Genomic DNA, 20,271 nt, shown 5'->3' with positions numbered 1-20,271 from the left:
TTTTATTTTGCCTTATTTTTGTTTCTATTATTACTAGAGCTATGACAACAGCATATTCTTTCCCTTGTTTTGATTCTCAGGTATATATCCATTGATATCTTATGTTTTTATGTCGAGTGATGTGTGATTGTGTCTAACTATGTCGGTTATATACTCGAGAGTAAAAAACAACGAAAAGAATATGCTGTTGTCCTAGCCCTAATTATTACAATCGTCAGCTTATAATCTTCTATACTATTGCATAAAAGGAACTGTATCTGTATGTCTGTGAGTTCGTTCTTTATAGACTCCAAAACGGCTGGGCCAATTTTTTAGGAAATTTTGACACAAATGTACCTTATGTGCCTGGGAATGTTCTTAGATAGGTTTTGTACAGGGATGCCTTAAAAAATGATTGTGCATTTGAGAAGTTTTATCACCGCACAAACAAACGTGCCTGGCGTATAAAATCAATAGTAGGTTCTTTTATATAACAGGGGCGCATTCGAAATGAATATTTCTGTTTAGAGCACAATTAAACCATTGAACTTGATTTTTGCATTTTAAACTTTAATTCAAGCCATTATCACTACACAAGTAGAAAGGCCAGGCATATAAAATATACAGTAAATTCTTTGATATGACAGAAGCACGTTCAAAATGGATGTTTTTGTTTAAAGCACAATTGAAGCATGATACTTGACTTTTGCATTTTAAACTTTGATTCTAGCCACTATATATATATATATGTGTGTGTGTGTGTGTATATATATATATATATATATATATATATATATATATATATAAAAAGCTGAACGTTTGTATGTGTGTCTGGTCACGAATAGGCTCCTATATGGTTGACTATTATAGAAAACTGATCACATATAATGATAGAAGATGTATCGATACACAGGAATGGGTATGTTTGATCTGGCATAATGATGATTCATTAAAATTGTGGGGTCTGCGTTCGCGCCTGGTCCAGAAAGTATGGAAATAAAAAATTAAAAAAAAAAAAAAAAACGTTTACAAGTGTTTTTGATATAGATGCACATAATAATACTTTGATAAGTATGTTTTAACTTAAATAGGGATGTTATAATAAAATTGTGGGTTTTGCGTTTGCACCTGCCCTCCATAGAATGGAAATAGCCACAAACTTTAATAAAGACTTTTCATATCTATCTGCGTAAGTATACTTTGATAATTATGCTTCAGTTTGAAGAAATATGGTATAATTAAATTATGGGGTGTTCATTCGCGCCTGACCTCCATAGAATGGAAATATGTCACAATGATTAACAAGGTTTTTTAATATAGATCCACAGAATATTGTGATAAGTGTTTCAGTGTGAACAGGTATGGTATAATAAATTATGGGGGTTATCTATTTTATTTTTACTTTCATCATATTTTACTTTGGTTTTGATACCCCCAAATTCGGAGCTATCTCTTTACAACTCTTCCTTTTCATAACCTATCATACTTTCATAAATCAGAGTCCATTTTCTGTAGGCTGTTTTTGAACCCAGTCAACGACGGGTACTTTTGCTAGTATATGTATATATATATATATGTATTTTTATAAAATCAACAGTAGGTTCTCTACAGTGCAATTGACTAAGTCAGTGCGAGGAGGAATGTAGAGCTTCTTCCTGGTGCACTGTGATGGGTCCCCAAATAGAGTTAGTAATCAATCAATTAGATTGAAAATAGACGATTTCACCAATTTCGATGACAATAAAATATGAAAGGGTGAAACATTCCGTTGATCATCATTCGATCCCGGGCAACGACGGGTATCCCTGGTAGTTTATCATAATACCCACTTTTTTTTTTTAGAATTGTTTCATGTTCATATTCGTTTGTGTTCATTGAATATATTTATATTTTTGGAAATTTTTTTCTTAATAAATTTATTACTTTGCCAATTTTCCCTTTCATTCCAGATGTATTTAAGACATCCTCATCACCATCCTCCTCATCCTTTTGCCTTTTCAGATTCTTGAGATGCTGACAGAGAAACAATTATCGGTGGAATTATCGGTGTTTTACGGCCATTTTTTGAGTTACGAATTGATTCTGGCCCATGTTCATCTTCTCGTTACAATGGCTGACTGTTTGAATGTCATTCCTGATAAGAAGGAAAAAGAAAGCACTGTGTAAGTTTTTTTTTTTTTTTACATAGGAGTCACCACTTATCAAGGCCCGGAGGCCACTCGAGGATAAGGGTTATTGAGTGTACAGTAGTCAGTGGGATAATATTGTAGTAATCGTTAATAATGGAAATTTGGTAAATTGCATTATTTAAGGGAGTGGCTCATCAGGAATTTGTTTATGTTGGATTTGAAGTCAGCCAAGTTGTAGTCAACTGGGTAACAGGCAAACGGAAGAGAGTTCCACATGAGTGCAGTTCTAAGAGAGAAGCTTTGTTCATGGAATTTACGTTTTGATTCAGGCACAGATAAAGAGTGGGGAAAATTTTGACAGTGGTTTCAGTTAGACGGGTGTTTTTCGAGAAAGATTGGCGAGGGACCAAAGATTGGAGCTCATACGCTTACTTGCCATGGAAATAACGATAAAACAAAGACAGGCTTGCAACGTCTCTTCTGTGGGAAAGAGGTTGCAGGGAAGAGAAAAGAGGTTGCAGGGAAGACAAAAGGGCATCCCTCACTAAGCTAAGAAGTCTATTTTGTACTCTGTCAAGGCAGGATAAGCTGCTTCTAGCAGACCCTGCCCAGATGTGGCAACAGTACTCCATCCTTGATGTACTTGGCTCTTATATATATAGAGAATTGCATCAGCAGTGAGATATCTACTGGCGTGGTAGAAGGATTCCACCATTTTTCTAGTGACCTAGCATTCTTTCATTCTTCTTCTTCTTCTTCTGATGATGATGATATTGTTATTGGAATAGTAGTCCAGTCTAGTCCAGCGCGGCCGCAACCGAGATTGAACTCACTACACAAGTTTGTAGTGTAATTCAAATCTTGTCCGTTGCTGAATACTTGATGCTTCGCCAGGGCTATCAAGGGTATTTTTTATCATGACGCCATCACTAGATGGGGTGCCTACCACGGCTTAAGAGAGTCCCATCTACCCTCAAGAGAAAGATAGACCATGCCAGTTTCTCAACCTGGTATTTTACCTCACGGTACATAGAGCGCCTTGGCTTCTCAAATGGTCACCCATCTGGTACTGGCCAGGCTCAATGTTGCTTAACTTCAATGATCTGGCGAGAACCAGTGTGTCAACGTGATTGTGCTGTATATAATAGGTAGTAGTAGTAGTAGTAGTAGTAGTAGTGGTGGTGGTGGTGATACTTACTAGGGGTTCTCACACAGGCCATTATCAGGGATTGCTCACTGACATCAACCAGTGGTGTTCTCTGGAGTCTCTCCAGATATCCAGTATTCTTCACCTCTTTCAGTAACTTTGCAAATAAATTTGCATCATTACGACAGCTGTTTACTGTTGACTTCTTGCTTACAATGACCATTAATCTTCACTGGAATTTGGGTGGCAATAATTCTCACCGAGATCCCAATCCTTTTCGCATTCATTCAGTAGAGGTCTGTTTAGTGCTTGCTCTCTCTCTCTCTCTCTCTCTCTCTCTCTCTCTCTCTCTCTCTCCCCTCAACCCTTCGACTGTTTGGTGTGTTGCCAGTCGTACAATACTGTTTGGGGGGGGGGCAATTTTACAGTTTCACTTTTCTTAGTTCCATGTGGTGCTCCATACATGCAACTGGAAACAGCTTGTGAATTTCATACTCCTATGAAACTTCCTCCTTCAGAGGAAGCTGATTCAACCCGCATAGAGTGAGCGCCGTTTCAGTACAATACAGTTCAATACATGTGGTTAGTTCTACCTTTTTGTTTTCTGTTGTAATTACTATATTGCCAGTTAATGCTTGCAGCTCATGCGAATTAATCTTCGCATTCAAGGTTTTCCTTTCATCAGTTTTCATTATTGCTATCTGTTGTATCTTCTCAGCCTTCCCCCTTATTCCAATTCCTCCCATTCTTTTTTCAAAGTGTTTTGGGATTGTTCCTCATGCTACTACGATTATTTGTGTTACCTTGACTTTCTTCATCTTCATATCCTTTTCAGCCCTTTGACTAGTTCTGTGTATTTGCTTTGCTTCTCCGTCTTCTTGATGTTCACCCTTTGATCTGCTGAGATGGCGAAATCTACGATCTAACAAGATTTTTCCTTCTTGTTAACTATTATGACATCCGGTCACTTTTTTTGGGTGGATTTATCTAATTGTCCCTCCATGCCCCATAGAATTCTTCTTCTTCTTCTTCTTCTTCTTCTTCACTAAGAGTTTTTACACAAGGGATCATCAAAGATTTCTCTCTGTCAACAACCTGTGGTGTTTTCTGGAGTCTAAGTGACAACAAGTTTCCTCAGATTTCTAGTACTTTTCACTTCTTTCGATAACCATTGCAAATGAATTTGCATTATCACAACAGCTGTTTACCATTGATTTCTCGCTGACACTGACCATTGGGTTTCACTGGGATTTGGGTGTTAATAAGCCTCCCTAAAGTCCCAGTCATCTTCACACTCATCCAGTGGAGGTCTAGTAAGTGCTTTCTCGCCTTGGTCGTTCCATCCGCTTTGACCCTTCATAACTATTTGGTGTGATGCCAGTTGATGCTAACACTATAATTTTTTTTGTGGAGGGAAATTAACTTACAATTATACAGTTTCAGTTTTATTGATTCCTTGTGGTGTTCTATTTTTCTTTCTTTTTACTGCTGTTACAGTTTCTATATGGCTGGGTATTGTTTGTAGCTCATACGTATTCGTCTCTGCATTCAAATTGTTTCTTAATATTTCAACCATTTTCATTATTGTTATCCGTTATATCTTCTCGCCTATCCCCCTAATTCCAATGTCTCACATTTTCTGTTCAAAGTTTTTCAGGATTGTTCCTAGTGCTCATACTATTATTGGTGTTATTTTGCGTTTCTTCATCTTCCGTATCCATTTTAGTTCTTTCGTCAATTCCTTGTATTTGTTTTGCTTCTCCATCTCGTTAACATTCACTCTGTGGTCTGCTGGAATGACAAAGTCTATGATCTGGCAGGACTTTTCCTTCTTGTTAATTATTATGGCATCCGGTCTTCTTGCTTTGATGGGTTCATCTGTTTATACGTTCATATCACATAGGATTTTGTGATTTTCGTTTTCAAATATTGTTGCCGGTTTGTGCTTGTACAATTTGTTTGGGTGTTCAAGATACAATTTTTGCATAATTCCCAGTGTACCATCTTGCCTTACTTGATCGTGTCTATTCTCATATTATTTTGTAAGAAAAAAAAAAAAAAATAATAAGTAGTAGTAGTAGTAGTAGTAGAAGTTCTGCTCCTCCTCCTCCTCCCTAAGAGTTCTCACACAAGTCATCATTATTAGAGATTTGTAGCAGTCACAGAGAACTATTTTCTCTGGTGAATCAATGCCCCCCTCTGAGTTCTTCGGCCACAGGCTGACCTATCAGCTAACAGGACGCATTGATTCATCTGCTCCCTAAAAAGTCTTGAGGGAACATTAGTCAGTCAAAACCGGACCCCCAGCCTAGCAACACCTATCCTCTCTCGTCCCCTCTCCACCGGACATCTCGCTATAGCATTGACGGCCTCGATTTGAGACAACTGCTATCCAGCTGGGGATGACACAGTACTGACTGACCGACGACGACCTTAAAAGAACTTTCTTTTCCTTCTTCCCTTTTAGCAGTTTGACCTGCCAGTTCCTGCTACAAATAAAATATTCTTTGTGGTTACTGTTAAAAAGAAGTTTGTTGTTTCTTTTGTGCCTTGTTCTTTAAACATATTTTATTAGGAAGGTAAAACCATTATCTTTCTTAAAGATTACTCACTGACAAAAAATTGTGGTATTCCATGGAGTCTGAGTGACAATAAGTCTCCTCAGATATCCAATACTCTCCACCTCTTTTGATAATATTTGCAAATGTTTTTGCGTTATCGCAACAGCCATTTACTACTACTACTACTACTACTACTACTACTTACTTCTTCTCCTCCTCTTCCTCCTCCATCACTGACCTTCAAACTGAACCACCAACATAATTTCTCATTGAGATATACATCTAAAATGTATACGTAATTATGTAATTTGTGACTCTTTTAAATGCCTAAGTATCATAATACCAAATTTGTATAACTAGCAAATATATGTTCCCTCCGATTGCATATTTTGCTAGGCTGGAAGGATTATATAATTGGGGGGAAAAAAAAACTACATACAATAGTTAAAGCAAAATAAATTGTTTTAGATCATTGATATAAATTCAAACACTATTGATAATGTTTATTCATTCATTTATATTGTTTATTATCGCTTATGTTTGAATTCAGGTTTTGAAACATGACGTAAATCATAAATCTGTGACGTCACAGAAAAGCTTTCATTTTTTTGTTGAAAGAATGTTTTAAACTTTATGTACATGAAAATCCAAAAGGGCTAAAACATCTCTATTTATATATTTACTGTCCTCATACATTCGAAAAAGTTGTCAAAAAACAAATATATAACAAATGTTATCAGAAGCAAGATAAGTTACTTTTCTACCTAATTGAATATGTTTTTAGTGTTAATGTAATATGTTTTTTTTTTACATGGAAGTCACCACTTATCAAGGCCCAGAGGCCACTCAGGGATGAGGGTTATTGCGTGTACAGTAATCAATAAGATAGTATTGTAGTAATCATTAGTATTGGAGATTTGATAGAGTGTCTTACTTAAGAGGGCTGTTTGTCAGGAATTTGTTTATGTTGGACTTGAAGATATCCAAATTGTAGCCAGGTGGGAAACAGGAAAACGGAAGAGAGTTCCACAGTTGTGCACTTCTGAGAAAGAAGCTCTGTTCTTGGAATCCACGTTTGGATCTAGGCACAGATAAAGAGTGGGGAAAATTATTGACAGTAGCTTCAGCCAGACGGGTGTTTTTCGTGAAATATTGGCGAGGGGGGACGAGAAATTGGAGCCGGACGAGCACTTGCCATGGAAATAACGATAAAACAAAGACAGGCTCGCAACGTCTCTTCTGTGGGAGAGAGGCTGCAGGGAAGAGAAAAGGGCATCCCCCACTAAGCTACGAAAGCTCGAAAAACATACAATGTTTACCGATGTATTGAAAAATTAAAAATGGCGCCCGACTCTCTCTTTGACACGGTAAGTTTGGGAAAAAGAGTTAAAAATAGAAAACTAGACAAAATAGTGTTAAAAACCCACCGAATATATGTCAGCCTACGTCACGGTAACAAATTGAGCGAGTTTCTAACAGTATTTTGTCTAGTTTTTTATTTATAACATTTTTTCCCAAACTTACCGTGTCAAAGAGAGAGTCGGGCGCCATTTTTAATTTTCCAATACATTGGTAAACACTGTACGTTTTTCGAGCTGAATAAACATGTTACATTAAATAAAAACATTAAAAACATATCCAGTTTGGTAGAAAAGTAACTTATCTTGCGTTTGCTTACACTTATTTTTTATTTATTTGTTTTTTGACAACTTTTTCGAATCTATGTGTACAGTAATACAAACCTAAGATTTTTATTGTGAAAAAATTTTCTTTTTAAATCAAGTTTTAAATGTTTTCTTTTCAACTTAAGTGTGAACAACCCAGTTGCAGTTGAATCCTCGGAAGTATTAAGTAAGTAAAAATTTTAAAAATCTTTTCTTTTTTTTTTACTCACTTTTACCCCCAAACAAGACATATGGCAACTTGGACGTAAGTGACTACTATTTGGACCATGCCTAAGAAAGATTAAGATTTTTATTTACGTTACATTTAAACTTCTGTATATCAGTACAGTTAGGGAAGCAGGTAGCAGGAAGGGAATTCCAAAGTCTAGCTGTCCTAGGGAAGAAGCTATTAGAGTACAGTAGAACCCCAGGATACAGCATTAAAAATGAATAACAAAATACAGTATAGTATATAATAAACATGTATATGATATTTTTATTTTTTATTAATTCCATTTTCACCCAAAACAAAGCACTGTGTCACTTTGAAGTAGGAGGCTACTATCGGGAACATAAGTTGCAGGGATATTATGAAGGGACTGTAACGCGGGGCAAATACCATAACCAGAAGCTGGAAAAACATTGTATTCAAGATCGTAATATGAAAAAAAAAAAGCATATCCTAGGGTTCTACTGTAGAAAGCTTTCTGGTATTTAGGGACCTCAACAGTGAAGGGGTGTGATTTTGCTGCTAAGTAGGTTTGTCGAGGATATGTACATCGAGAACTTGATTGGTTATTTTTTTTTTTTACTTTTTTAAACCTATTCACACCAAATACACATTTAAAGAGACACTGTGGATTTATATAAACCCGCTGTACATGTTTTATATACCCGTACATACACACTTCGCTATACAACAGTTGGACATCCATAACTGAAACTTGATGGACAAGGCAGGCATAAATTGAAGTTTATTTCCACGAAATATGATTATAGGAAAGATTGTGACTTTTATTATTTTTGAAGGATCACCTTATAAGGAATCCTTCTGTGTTTTGTTTTTTTGCTTGTTGTACTTCCAATCCAATCAACTACTCAGTCTCTCTCTGCTCCAGCTGTCCTGTGAGGGTAATCAAGATCATATTTCCTACTGATAAGACGATCACCAAAGTGTCCACGCATATCATTGAACAGCGATAAAAAAAAGACTGTTGAACGTTTAGAAATGAAACTTGGTGGACAAGTCAGGCATAAACTAAAGTTTATTTGTGCTCAATTAGTTTGCAGGTTGCAGAAAAGATTGTGAATTTTAATTACGATTCTACAAATACAATGTATATAAATTATTTTGAAGAATTTAATATGAAAAATATTGGCCTGAGACCAAATCAACACGTTTTTGTTATTTTCTTTTTGGAAAGTGTTGAACCTTAGTGAGATGTATGAAAAAGTGTTATGCTAAGGCAGTTCCCTTCAGAGGCCAGCATAACTGGGGGTGCTTAAGCTACATATGGTCGCACAAAAAACAACTAAACACAAAATATGTAAAATGATGCAAGGACCTGTAGCATAGCGGATAAAGTACTTTGTAAAATTTAGTTGTAAAGTTATACTCTTCTAGAGGACTATGGTTCAATCCTCAGCGCAAGTAACACTAAAAATACAATTACAAATTACTTAAGACTTCTACCCAGTCATGGTTGATGGAACAAGAGCATGCTACCCTGTGGATTAAATAAATGATTTCGTTCAAAATTCCGTGCAGATTCTAAAGTTTGACAGAAAGATTCCATAGCCTGACAAGATTCACCTGAAGAAGGTTGGAGGTTGCATCGACAGAAATGCTGTGAAAACCTGTGGTGTAGTTGATGAAGTATTTGGTAACGTCACACTTTTATGGAAATTTAAGGTTCAATCCTTAGTGGGGCCAACATGCCAAATACAATTGCAAATTACTGAGGAATTCTATCCAGTCATGGCTGATGGGACGAAAACATGCTACCCTCATGGATTAAATAAAGATTTCTGTTCAAAATTTCATGCATAGTTCAGAATTCGGCAGAGAAATTCCCGAATTTGACAAGATACACCACTTAACAAGGCCAAAAGCCATTCAAGGATCAGGGTTCGTAGGATTGTTAGTTAAATGAGAAGCAACATTATAAGAGGATTGGATAAAAAAAAAGTTGGAATGGAAAGAATGTGATTATTTGCTTCTTCTACAGGATTGAGACGAGATTTTGCTGTCGATAAATGGAGTTTTCGGATAAAAAACAATGGTTTCAACTGATTTTTTTGTCAATTCTAATAGGATACAATGGTAGCTTCCAAATTATACAGTCAAATTACTTGAATATTACGGAATTATTTAAAAAAAAAAAACTTTAATCGTGTTAGCAGGTGAAAAATTGCTGCCATCTTTGTTTAATTCGAACGGAAAATTATCTCCCTTTTCAACTCTCCTGTGTTTTACGATCATTAGCATCAAATTTTATTTTTTATTTTCTTTAATAAAAAATTTTCTACCAGATCAATTTTCGTAATTTTTAGATGTAGTCATCTTAAAAATACGAGGAATACGTAGATACTATTGTTTCATGTAAAATTCAGTATTACGATTTCCGAAAATCTTGTCCCAATTCTGTAGAAGCGCCGATTATTAGAAAGATCGATAAGTATTAACTTTGATTTCAAAGGCGATTATATTGGAAACAACAGGGATGCCATTCTCTGCAATTGTATTCTATAGATGGGAAGCTTTTTGAAAGAAAATCTATTTATAGAAGTTCTATTTCATGTTAGGCACACAGATGAAACTATGAGAACAATAATCCAAATAATATGAATTATCAATCCTCATCTCAAAAATACAGAAACATGTAAAATGCTGTTTCTTAAATTTATTATTTTTTTTCAGTTCTTGATGATGATTCGCCACCAACTTTTCCAAGAGACGTTTTACGTCATGAGAAACTTGTACCGATAGAAAAAGTGAAACATCAGCTGCTTGTCTCGGCAACAGAGAAGCTGGACAATCTGATGGAGAAGCTGAAACAAAAGCCGGGATACACAAGCTGTGAGTTTTATAAATCTACTACCGAATCGAATGCTGTGTGTGTATATATATATATATATATATAAAAAATCTTTAACAAAGCAAACTTATCAAGATAGAGAAAGCTCAATAATGTTAAGATGAGGAATTAAATATATTATATTAAAAGATAAGGAATAAAATAATATAACTTTATTACTTTATTATATTATCAGATCAATAAGTAAAGAGTAAGAGAGAGAAAAAAAAAACCCTCTTTAGGCCATGGCATTTCGAAGCTAAATGCTTCTCATCGCAAGAGGAGAACGGCCAGAATCATACAAAATGTAAAATATAGATAAAAACTGGCTTAATAACATTTAGATTAGAAATGGAGGAATTACATATTATGATATATTAAAAGTAGGTACAAAGTACAAGAATAAAAACTTTGAAATATAAAAATATTAAGATAGGAGGAAAGAATTACGCAAATTTGAATAGAAAAGGAAGAATAAGATAATAAAAATCAGAAAGGGTAGTATATAGGTAATTGTAAAAAGAATATATAGACTACTAGCGGGGGGGGGGCTTTGCCAGGGTGTAAAATACGCTTAAATATGATATTTTGATTTGTTCGAATTTCGTATATTAATTAATATATATAGAGAGTCGTGATTTCAAAAGTAAAAAGAAAAAGTATTTAGGTGCCATCAGCTAGGATCGAAACCGAAACTGTAGCATTCAAAGCTCATGACGTTACCATTGTACCAACGTGGCACCAATTAAAAATTAAAATAAACTAAAATGAATATACAATATGTTTAACGCTTTTTTCAATTTTGACCCGTTTTTGAGCCCTTTAAAACAAATTTAACCAGCTAAAGACCCATAAAAGCAGTGCGTAAAAAATCCAATCATTTGCTCAGCGACATTTAGTTTCGGAGGAGATAGAGTTTGAAAATATGGAGACAGACAGACCGACATATGGCCATTTATATATCAGATTATGAAAAACTGGGGATCGTTAAAGAAGAACAAATAATTAAAGAAAAAAGGGAAAAGATAATTAACAAAGAAGATAAAGTAAAGAAGGTAAGAAATTATATGGAAAAAGCAAAAAGCGGATACAGAAATACAAAATATAAAAAAAATCTGAAAGTGAAGAAAGTAAAATCGAAAAACTTGAAACAATCAAAATCCTTAAAATGTTCAAAGAATGTTAAACTATTTGCAAATTCAAACTAAATTCAACTAAAAATAATCCACATTACTCACCCTCACACTTAGTAGCTGTGTTACAAAATTTATAAAACTAAACACAATAAATAAATGAGTGAAGATATTAAGAGCTTGAAACATAAAAACTTCTATCGAAATTATTGAACCTTGAAAAGGGTTGATATGCCGTACAAAAAAACAAACAAACAAAAACAACCAAACTAAACACCTTGAATAAATATTTGAAGATATAAACAACCTGAAATATAAAAGCTTTTTTAAAAAAAATTTAGCATTAAATAACCCGAAAAGGTTGATATGCCATAAAACAAAACAGCCGAATCAAGCCAAAGTTTATAATGATCAGTTAATTAGTTTACAATCAAATATGGTACATACAAATATATAAGAATATGCTTATTACAATAGAAAAATTTGAGCATGAAAAGTAATATGGTTAAGCTTAAACATGGAAAAGTAAAGGACTAGTTGTTAAAACTGGAAAAGAAAAGGACAAGATATTCTAGTAAAAAATATAATAAATTTATAACTTAAAATATTGCAACATTAAGAATTGATTATATAATGTTATAAATTGAATTTAAAAAAGAACATATTTAGTGCTGCAATATTTTAAGTTATAAATTTATTATAGTTTTTACTTGACTATCTTGTCCTTTTCTTTTCCAGTTTCAACAACTAGTTCTTTACTTTTCCATGTTTAAGCTTAACCATATTACTTTTCATGCTCGCATTTTTCTATAGCAATCCATAATTTTTCCAGCCTTCCAATAAATACACTTGTTCTTTTGTTTGATTTCAATTTCCCCCCCCCCCATAAACACAAATGTACTAACAATGTATGGCACTCGTCTGCTTTCAATAAAATTTCCCCAATTATCTCCCTTTCATGCTTTCATTCTCTCTGTTTCACTTGTTACTGTCTCTTTTTGCGACAGCCGTGAATTAGTAGCAACAGTAGTTGCTAAAGCGACGTGGTTGCTATGGGAACCAGTCATAAAAAGCGTTGCTCACCTCCTTACATACTTTTCCGATTTTGAACACCAGAAAATTCATCATAATTTTTGTTTTACTGAACGAAAATTGAATTTTTTTTTTCATACTATAGCTGAGAAGGTGATCTATAAACTGTAATAATTGTTTGAAATTTGGTCCAAAAATGAGTGAACAGTGAAGCTTTAAAGCTATTCTAAATGACTAAAACTGTTACTTAACCATATAGTCAAACAGTACCGTGTTTGAATGATATATATAGCTGCTTTGCATAACTTCTAAATGGTTTTACCAGCTCGCTATCACTTTACCAAGTTCACTATTTGAAATAGTTGAAAGCAAAATTTTAAATAACAAATAATTAATAAGTTTATTGTAAACACAAGATGAAAACGTTTGCTTTTATTCACATAACTAGATAAAGATTAACATTTTGGTATAAATTTATTTATCTTTTAAATAAAACCGTAATGAAATCAAAAGAAAGAAGAAATCAATTCGCCTGAGCGATTGTGTGTTGGGGGGGGGTCACTTTTTTTTTTAACCTACAATTTAGTTGTTGGAAATCAAGTTAATCCCTCTTAAGGCCACAGAAGAACATTTAAACACAAATGCGAAATGTTTTCAGCATTGGGTGTAAATAACCATTGAATTTAAAAAAAAAAAAATTATGTGGTATTTTTTTTTTTTACTTGAGTCACCACTTATCCGGGCCTGAAGGCCACTCAAGGATAAGGGTTAATGACTGTAAGGTGGTAGTGTAGTAATCGCTAATGGTGTAAATTGGGTAGACTTTGATTATTTATGGGAACAGCTAAACAAGAACTTGTTTACATTGGATTTGAAGGCTACCATGTTGTATTCAACTGGGAAGCAGGTCAGTGAAACAGTGTTCCAAAGGCGGGTAGTTCTGGGAACAAGCTTTGTTCATGGAATCTCCATTTAGATTTAGGCACAGATAGAGAGTGGGGGAAATCATATATAGTGGTTGTAGCTAGTTGAGTGTTTTTGTGAAAGTTTGGCAAGGGGGAACCATCGATTGCAGTTCATGCGAGCACTTGCCATGAAAATAGCGATAGAGCAGAACCAGGGTCAAACCGTAGTTTAGTAACCTGAACACAGTATGGTAAAAAATGTGTATAAGCAGAACACACTTGAATTGATATGCTGAAATAATCGCTAATAGAAAAAACAATGGAGTCTTCGTACACACGAAAGTTAGCGATTATTTCAGAGTATATACACATTTTGTAAGAACATGCTTGGAATGTGTATATGTGCTGAAATAATTGCTAACTTTCGTTTATATGAAGACTTTATGGTTTTATTTTTCTAGCAATTATTTCAGTATATGCTCATCTATATATCTATAAAAGTGAACGTGTCTGTCTGTCTGTCTGTGTGTCTGTCTGTGTGTCTACATTTCCCTATGCAATAACTCTGTCAATTTTTAGTCTATAGACTCGAAATTTGAAATACCAGGTACTGAGATTTGGGAAAATCGATGTGACGGGTGTCAGCCAGAAATTTGGCTGTTAAGGGGGTCAAATTTCAACGATTTGACCTTTAAGAACTCTACCAAACTCCTCCGACAATTTTGGGTCTAGACACTTGAAATTTTAGATATAGGTTCCTTGAACCTGGATCTAACTTAATAAAGTGATTTGAGCCCGAAACTATAAATTTTAAGGGGTCATAATAGGGGTCAAATTAAAAAAAAAATTTACTCTTTTTTTTTTTTTGCTCAGCATACACCTCCAAACACCCGGGCAACGCCGGGCTGAAATGCCAGTACTAATATAAAGTGTGTTCTTAAGATTATAAGCGTAATGCTAAATAGATTTTAACTCAAAATGGTTCTTCATTTATTAATATTTAATAAAAACAAGATATAACAATCTTTATCGCCTGTGTGCAATTTTTCATGGTAGTCCACTAAACTGCGGTTTTATGCAGAACAGATACTACGCTTTGCTCTTGGTCAAATTTAGAAATCATGATGTATGGGTATTTATTTCCCTCCCACAACAGGAAGATGTAACACTAGAGTCACAAAGTGAAAGTGAAGAGTCAGCACCCCCAAAAAGGAGCACTCGGGCCTGCAAAAAATGCCTGTGCAGTCCCGTCAGCATTCTCTTGTAAAGCCATCTCAGGTGATTAGCAATGAACTAACGTTTTGCATTCATACAACCTAATATATGTGCTTTTTGTTTTTGATTTAGATAAACTGAAGACCAAAGATTTGGATGTGGTTGTGCGATGTTTTGTGGAACAGTCACGTATTTCCCTGCAGAAACAGAAATCGTATTTTGCTGCCAAGTTTTGCTTTGACGCATTAAACCGGTTGCAACAATCGAATATATTCTCGACTCAAGAGAAATCTCAAACACCAAAAAAGTAACGTCAAATAATCAGTTTTCAGCAATCGTGCAGAATAGTTAACAGAAGAAAAAAAAAGTGATGCAAAAAAAAAAAAAAATTTTTTAAATTATGTTTCAGATTTTTTGAGATAGGATTGATAAGTTGTATTATTTACTTCTCATATGAGAACAGTAGTCCAAATAATCCAAATAATCCATCCTCATCTCAAAAAGCCAGAGACATATCAAATACGAATCAATACGAAAATGGAAACGACTAATAATAATAGTAGTCTGAATAATTCAAATGATACAAAAAACAAATCGTCAACAAATAAGTATTACCAATGGCAAGAAAACTTGGTAGTTGTACATAAAACGAGACCCAAAGTTTCAAAGATGGCGGCAGGTCTGTCAATTGAGGTATGAAAGCACAAAATTGATACAATACTTCTGCTATTCTTCAAAACTGCTTACTTATATATTTGGACAAAATATTGAGATATTTTTTGATAATATATTTTTTTCTAACGTATTTACGTTTTCTTTTTTAAATGTACTATATTTAAATATAATTTTTTTATTTTGCATCATTTTTTTTATATTTTTTCTTCTTTTTCTTTTTTCTTTCTTCTGTTCTATTACGATCATTGCTGCCGATTTAAAAAAAATATATAATTTTTATAGTTAACTATATTTTACGTATATTTTTTCACCCCCTCCTATAATAAAAATATATTAAAATATGTAAACTGTCGGTAAATATCCAGATACGCTACAACAGAACACCGACCACTCTAATTTGTATTTTTATAGGTAATTGAAGTCGCTGACAACGAATCTGATAGTCAAACGTGGGGCAAATTTACCGTTTGCATGGTATTAACCCTTGAACCCACGAACTACTTTCCACCATTTTGCAGCTTCCGTTTACGTTACGCCGCGCGCGCTGCAGCATAAACGACGGCTTCAACAAGCAAACTAACTGCCTTCTCACATGGTGTACAAATCTTCCGTCGAAAATTTGAAATTAGATGAAAAAGAAATAAAGCAAGAAAAGAAAAGCACACCAAGTTGTGTGTGTGTGTGGGGGGGGATTTAATTTAATTTTTTTTTTTTTTTCCAGAACATAGAATTTTCTAATTTTCAAAAATACATTATAGCACTTTTTGGGTGGAAAATTTAAAATTAGCTGAAAAAGAAATAAAACAAGAAAAGGAAAACACTCCAAGTTGGGGAGAGGGGGGGTAATTTAATTGTTTTTTTTTTCCTAGAACATAGAATTTTCAAATTTTCAAAAAGTAGCGCACCGACATTTACCAATTAGAACACCATTTAACATTTTCTTCGAAAAATGTTAAATGGTGTTCTAATTGGTAAATGTCGGGGCGTTACAGAAAAACGGTTAACTAAACTGCAGAAGCACCTATTAAGCCACATAAGTTCTATAATTGAATCCCACTCCTGCAAAATAAAGAACGAAAAACATAAAAATGTTTGCTTATGTTTTTGTAAACCGCATTAAAAACTATGTGAGACAAAAAAAAAAAAAAAGGTCCCCCAATTTGTTGTACTTTTCTTTAATTGTAAGTCATTAAAAAAATGTCAGTCCGTAATTTTTTGATTGATACGCCATGTGAGAAAGCAGTTTGCTCGGTGAAGCAAGCCGTCGTTTATGCTGCAGCGCGCGCACGTAACGTAAACGGAAGCTGCAAAATGGTGGAAAGTAGTTCGTGGGTTCAGGAGTTAATACCATGCAAACGGTAAATTTGCCCCACGTTTGACTATCAGATTCGTTGACAGCGACCTCAATTACCTATAAAAATACAAATTAGAGTGGTCGGTGTTCTGTTGTAGCGTATCTGGATATTTACCAAACTTTCATTATCAATTGGTTTTGTGTATTTTAATCGCAATTTGTTTAGATATTTGTTGGTTATTTGAAAAAGATATGCGAATAAAAAAGCACAAAATCCATTGATAAAGAAAGTTTACGTATGTTTATATATTTCTTTTATAAAAGGGGTGAAAAAAAATAAACCTAAATTATAGTTAACTATAAAAAACAATTATTTTAAAACCAGCGACGATTGTAATAGACTACACAGATTTAAATAAAGTATATTTTAATATAGTACATCTAAAAAAGAAAACGCAATTATATTTACAAAAAAAAAAGGAAAGAAAAATGTAAATATGTTAGTAAAAAATATATTACAAAAAAAAGAAAATCTTAATATTTTGTTCAAATATATAAGTAATCAGTTTTGAAGAATAGCGGAAGTATTGTATCAATTTTGTGCTTCCATACCTCAATTGACAGCCCTGCCGCCATCTTTGAAACCTAGGGTCTCATTTTATGCACAATTAGCGAAAACTTACTTTTCCACCTACTTGCATAAGTTTTTAGGGGCGTTGTTTTACAATTTGTCATTGTTCTGAGGGAGACAACTTTCTTTTACTAAGAAATTCGTTCATTTTTTCATCTCATAATTTAGGAAGCTCAAACTAACGATATTTTTTTATTAAATCAAAACATTAAAAAAAGAAAGCTTTGACGAATTTTTTTTATGTAACAAAATTGATAACATTGATAATACAAAATGTAGTCTTTACACAACCATTAAGAGAATCGTTTCTGTTTTCATATTATAATTTACAGCGCTAAAACCAACAGAACAATGACATATTGTAAAATAGTGCCGGAATAAATTGGGTGCTTATGTAAAGAAGATTCCGTGCGTTTTTAATATAGGATTTTCAAGTTAAATTAAATTTTTACGGTATCTTTTGTCTATTAAATAGTTAAGTAAAAATACAGAGTAGTTAAAAAAAAAAAAAAACATGCGGTGGTGCTTATGCAATTTTTTGCTTATTTTTTATTTATTTTTTTATTTGATTAAAAAAAATATTTTATCAAATTAAGTGATTTTTCGGCAGACCTGAGACCGATATTTTTTTATGACTTAACCCAGCGTAGTATACATACCCCAACCCCTATTAAGAACGGCTTTCGGAATAAATACCCCTTACCTTGAAAACTATACTACGTACTAAAACATCCTTGTCGGAAATTTATCCTCTTTCAGATAAATTCGACGCGAAAATAACAAGCCTGCAAAAAAAATAAAATAATGAAATAAAAAAGGGGGGGGTAAAGAAGAAAATATAAAGGTCTTGTTTTAAAACGAAGAAGAGATTTTATTTACAATAAAGTTGGTTGCATTAAATCCAAAAACAAAGAACGCCAAGGTAACAACATATAATTAAAAAAAAAAAACAAACACACTGGTTCTTATATTGAAAATGTCGTATCAATGAACGAATACAATATAATTCAAATAGTAGTTCCAAATCACACTCTCATATGCAATAAATTTTAGGAACGTACTCACAAATTGATGGCGGTCAGGCACGTGCCTTTTTCTTTTTTTCTCAGTTCAAAGTCCTTTAAATTTTCTCTCCTTCCAATTACGTGCAAACCGTAGCCACGTAAATAAGTCTTCAGAAGTTTGCTTCGTCGCGTCTCAGTGTTCTGTTGCCGGGTATTCTTCTTTGAAGGAGGGCTCGTCAAAATTCCATATCAGCATCGGGCAATGGAGCCACATCCAATTTCCACGTCGCTGGAATCCAAAAGAGGCTGAATTTCGTGCTGGACTCATGACGTCATCAAAGAGCTAGCATTTTCTTTAAATTAAAGGGAGTTTTGTACGAACCCAAAATATACGAAACTAAGAATCATAAAAGATACGAAATACAGAAAATCAAGTATAAGAACCAGAATAAAAATATAATAAACAGGGGGGATGCAACTTTATTCCATAACAGGCACATACATCATATTTTTCTTTTTCTTTGTTTTTTTTTAAAAATATATTTGCTAAACTGCATAAGCACCAAAAAATGTCTCTTCCTCATATTAAGAATGGATTTCTAAATAACGTTATTCTGCATAAGTACTGCAAATTGTTCCTATTTTGTGTTAATTTTTTTTTTTAAATTATCGCTTGTAATATAAAATGAACCTTCAACTCCAGGTGATTGTCGTCACTTAGAACTAATTGTGGTGCTTATGCACTTATGTTACCGTGCTATTTGTTAAAAAAAAAAAATAGTATTTTCAAGATAAATTCAAGTTTTACGACATCTTTTTGATTAAAGTGTTGAGTAAAGGTACAGAATAATTACAAAACACCCTCCCCTCCTTATGTAAGAACGGCTTTCTAAATAATAGTATTATCATTTCAGCACGGTAACATAAGTGCATAAGTACCCTAATTGTTAATCAACAAGTTTAACTGTTATGCCACAAGTCCGACCTAAATTACGCACGGGCTCGAGTTCGATAAAATGCATCTGCAGAAGGTCGAAGGTTACATCGACCGAAACATTGCGAATATAACAATCAGTATGAGAATGGTAAAGTTTTATTTACTTTCCACCTTAACAATTACCTTTAAAATGACGACTCTTTTATGTTTTCGGCTATGCTGTTGCTGTTCTGTTGGTTTTAGCATCGTAAATTATAATATGAAAACAGAAACGATTCTCTTAATAGTCGCGTAAAGACTACATTTTGTATTATTCCTGTTATTAACTTTGTTACATAAAAAAAAAAATTCGTCGCGGCTTTCTTTTTTAATGCTTTGAGTTGATAAAAAAAAAAAAAAAAAAAAATACCGTCGATGTGAGCGTCCTAAATTATAAGATGAAGAAATGAACTTCTTTTAGTAAAAGAGTTGTCTCCCTCAGAACAATGACAAATTGTAAAATAGCGCTGTTTGTTTAGTCTTTGCAAGCGATTTTTTTGGCTTCGATTAAAATGTTTTGTTAAATGTATTATATTAGACTCTAATATAATATAATAAGCCGACAGATGCTTCGTCGAACATTCCCAAAGTCTGATTAATTTTTATTTTCCTCATTTTCTCCTTTAAATTAATTAGAAAAATAAATGTTATTGTGTTAGTTGTTATGTATTTGTTTTGTCACCCAAAAGGCAAAAAAGCCATCAAGCAACTTCGAAAATGGCTGCAATGTAGTCGTTCGGCTATGTTGAAAAAGTTAACTCTAACATAATCGGATTTGAATTAAATATTAAAATGCAATAAACTCGCCTAAAAAGACTTTAAAGCATAAACAAAACTATCCAGATAGGT

The 20,271-nt window shown here is 33.7% G+C and overlaps 1 protein-coding gene across 2 annotated transcripts in view; it reads left to right on the top strand.

Annotated features, from left to right (window-relative positions):
* The window catches only part of LOC145243663 (cilia- and flagella-associated protein 54-like), a 449,435-nt gene that overhangs the window by 269,902 nt on the left and 159,262 nt on the right, over positions 1-20,271 (top strand). For both annotated transcript variants that reach the window (XR_013862929.1, XM_080106712.1), the window contains exons 48-51: positions 1,981-2,141; positions 7,627-7,667; positions 10,401-10,559; positions 14,975-15,149. Coding sequence is in view for 1 of the 2 variants with exons in the window: in XM_080106712.1 (XP_079962838.1) it covers positions 1,981-2,141; positions 7,627-7,667; positions 10,401-10,559; positions 14,975-15,149 (536 nt within the window). In the remaining variant the exon portion in view is untranslated. The remainder of the gene's footprint in view (positions 1-1,980; positions 2,142-7,626; positions 7,668-10,400; positions 10,560-14,974; positions 15,150-20,271) is intronic.

This window comes from Euprymna scolopes, chromosome 22 (genome assembly GCF_053919585.1).
Source record: "Euprymna scolopes isolate OS-2025 chromosome 22, ASM5391958v1, whole genome shotgun sequence".
Taxonomy (NCBI): Eukaryota; Metazoa; Mollusca; class Cephalopoda; order Sepiida; family Sepiolidae; genus Euprymna; species Euprymna scolopes.
Note: the sequence above shows the minus strand (reverse complement) of the source record. Positions and strands in the feature narration are given on the sequence as shown.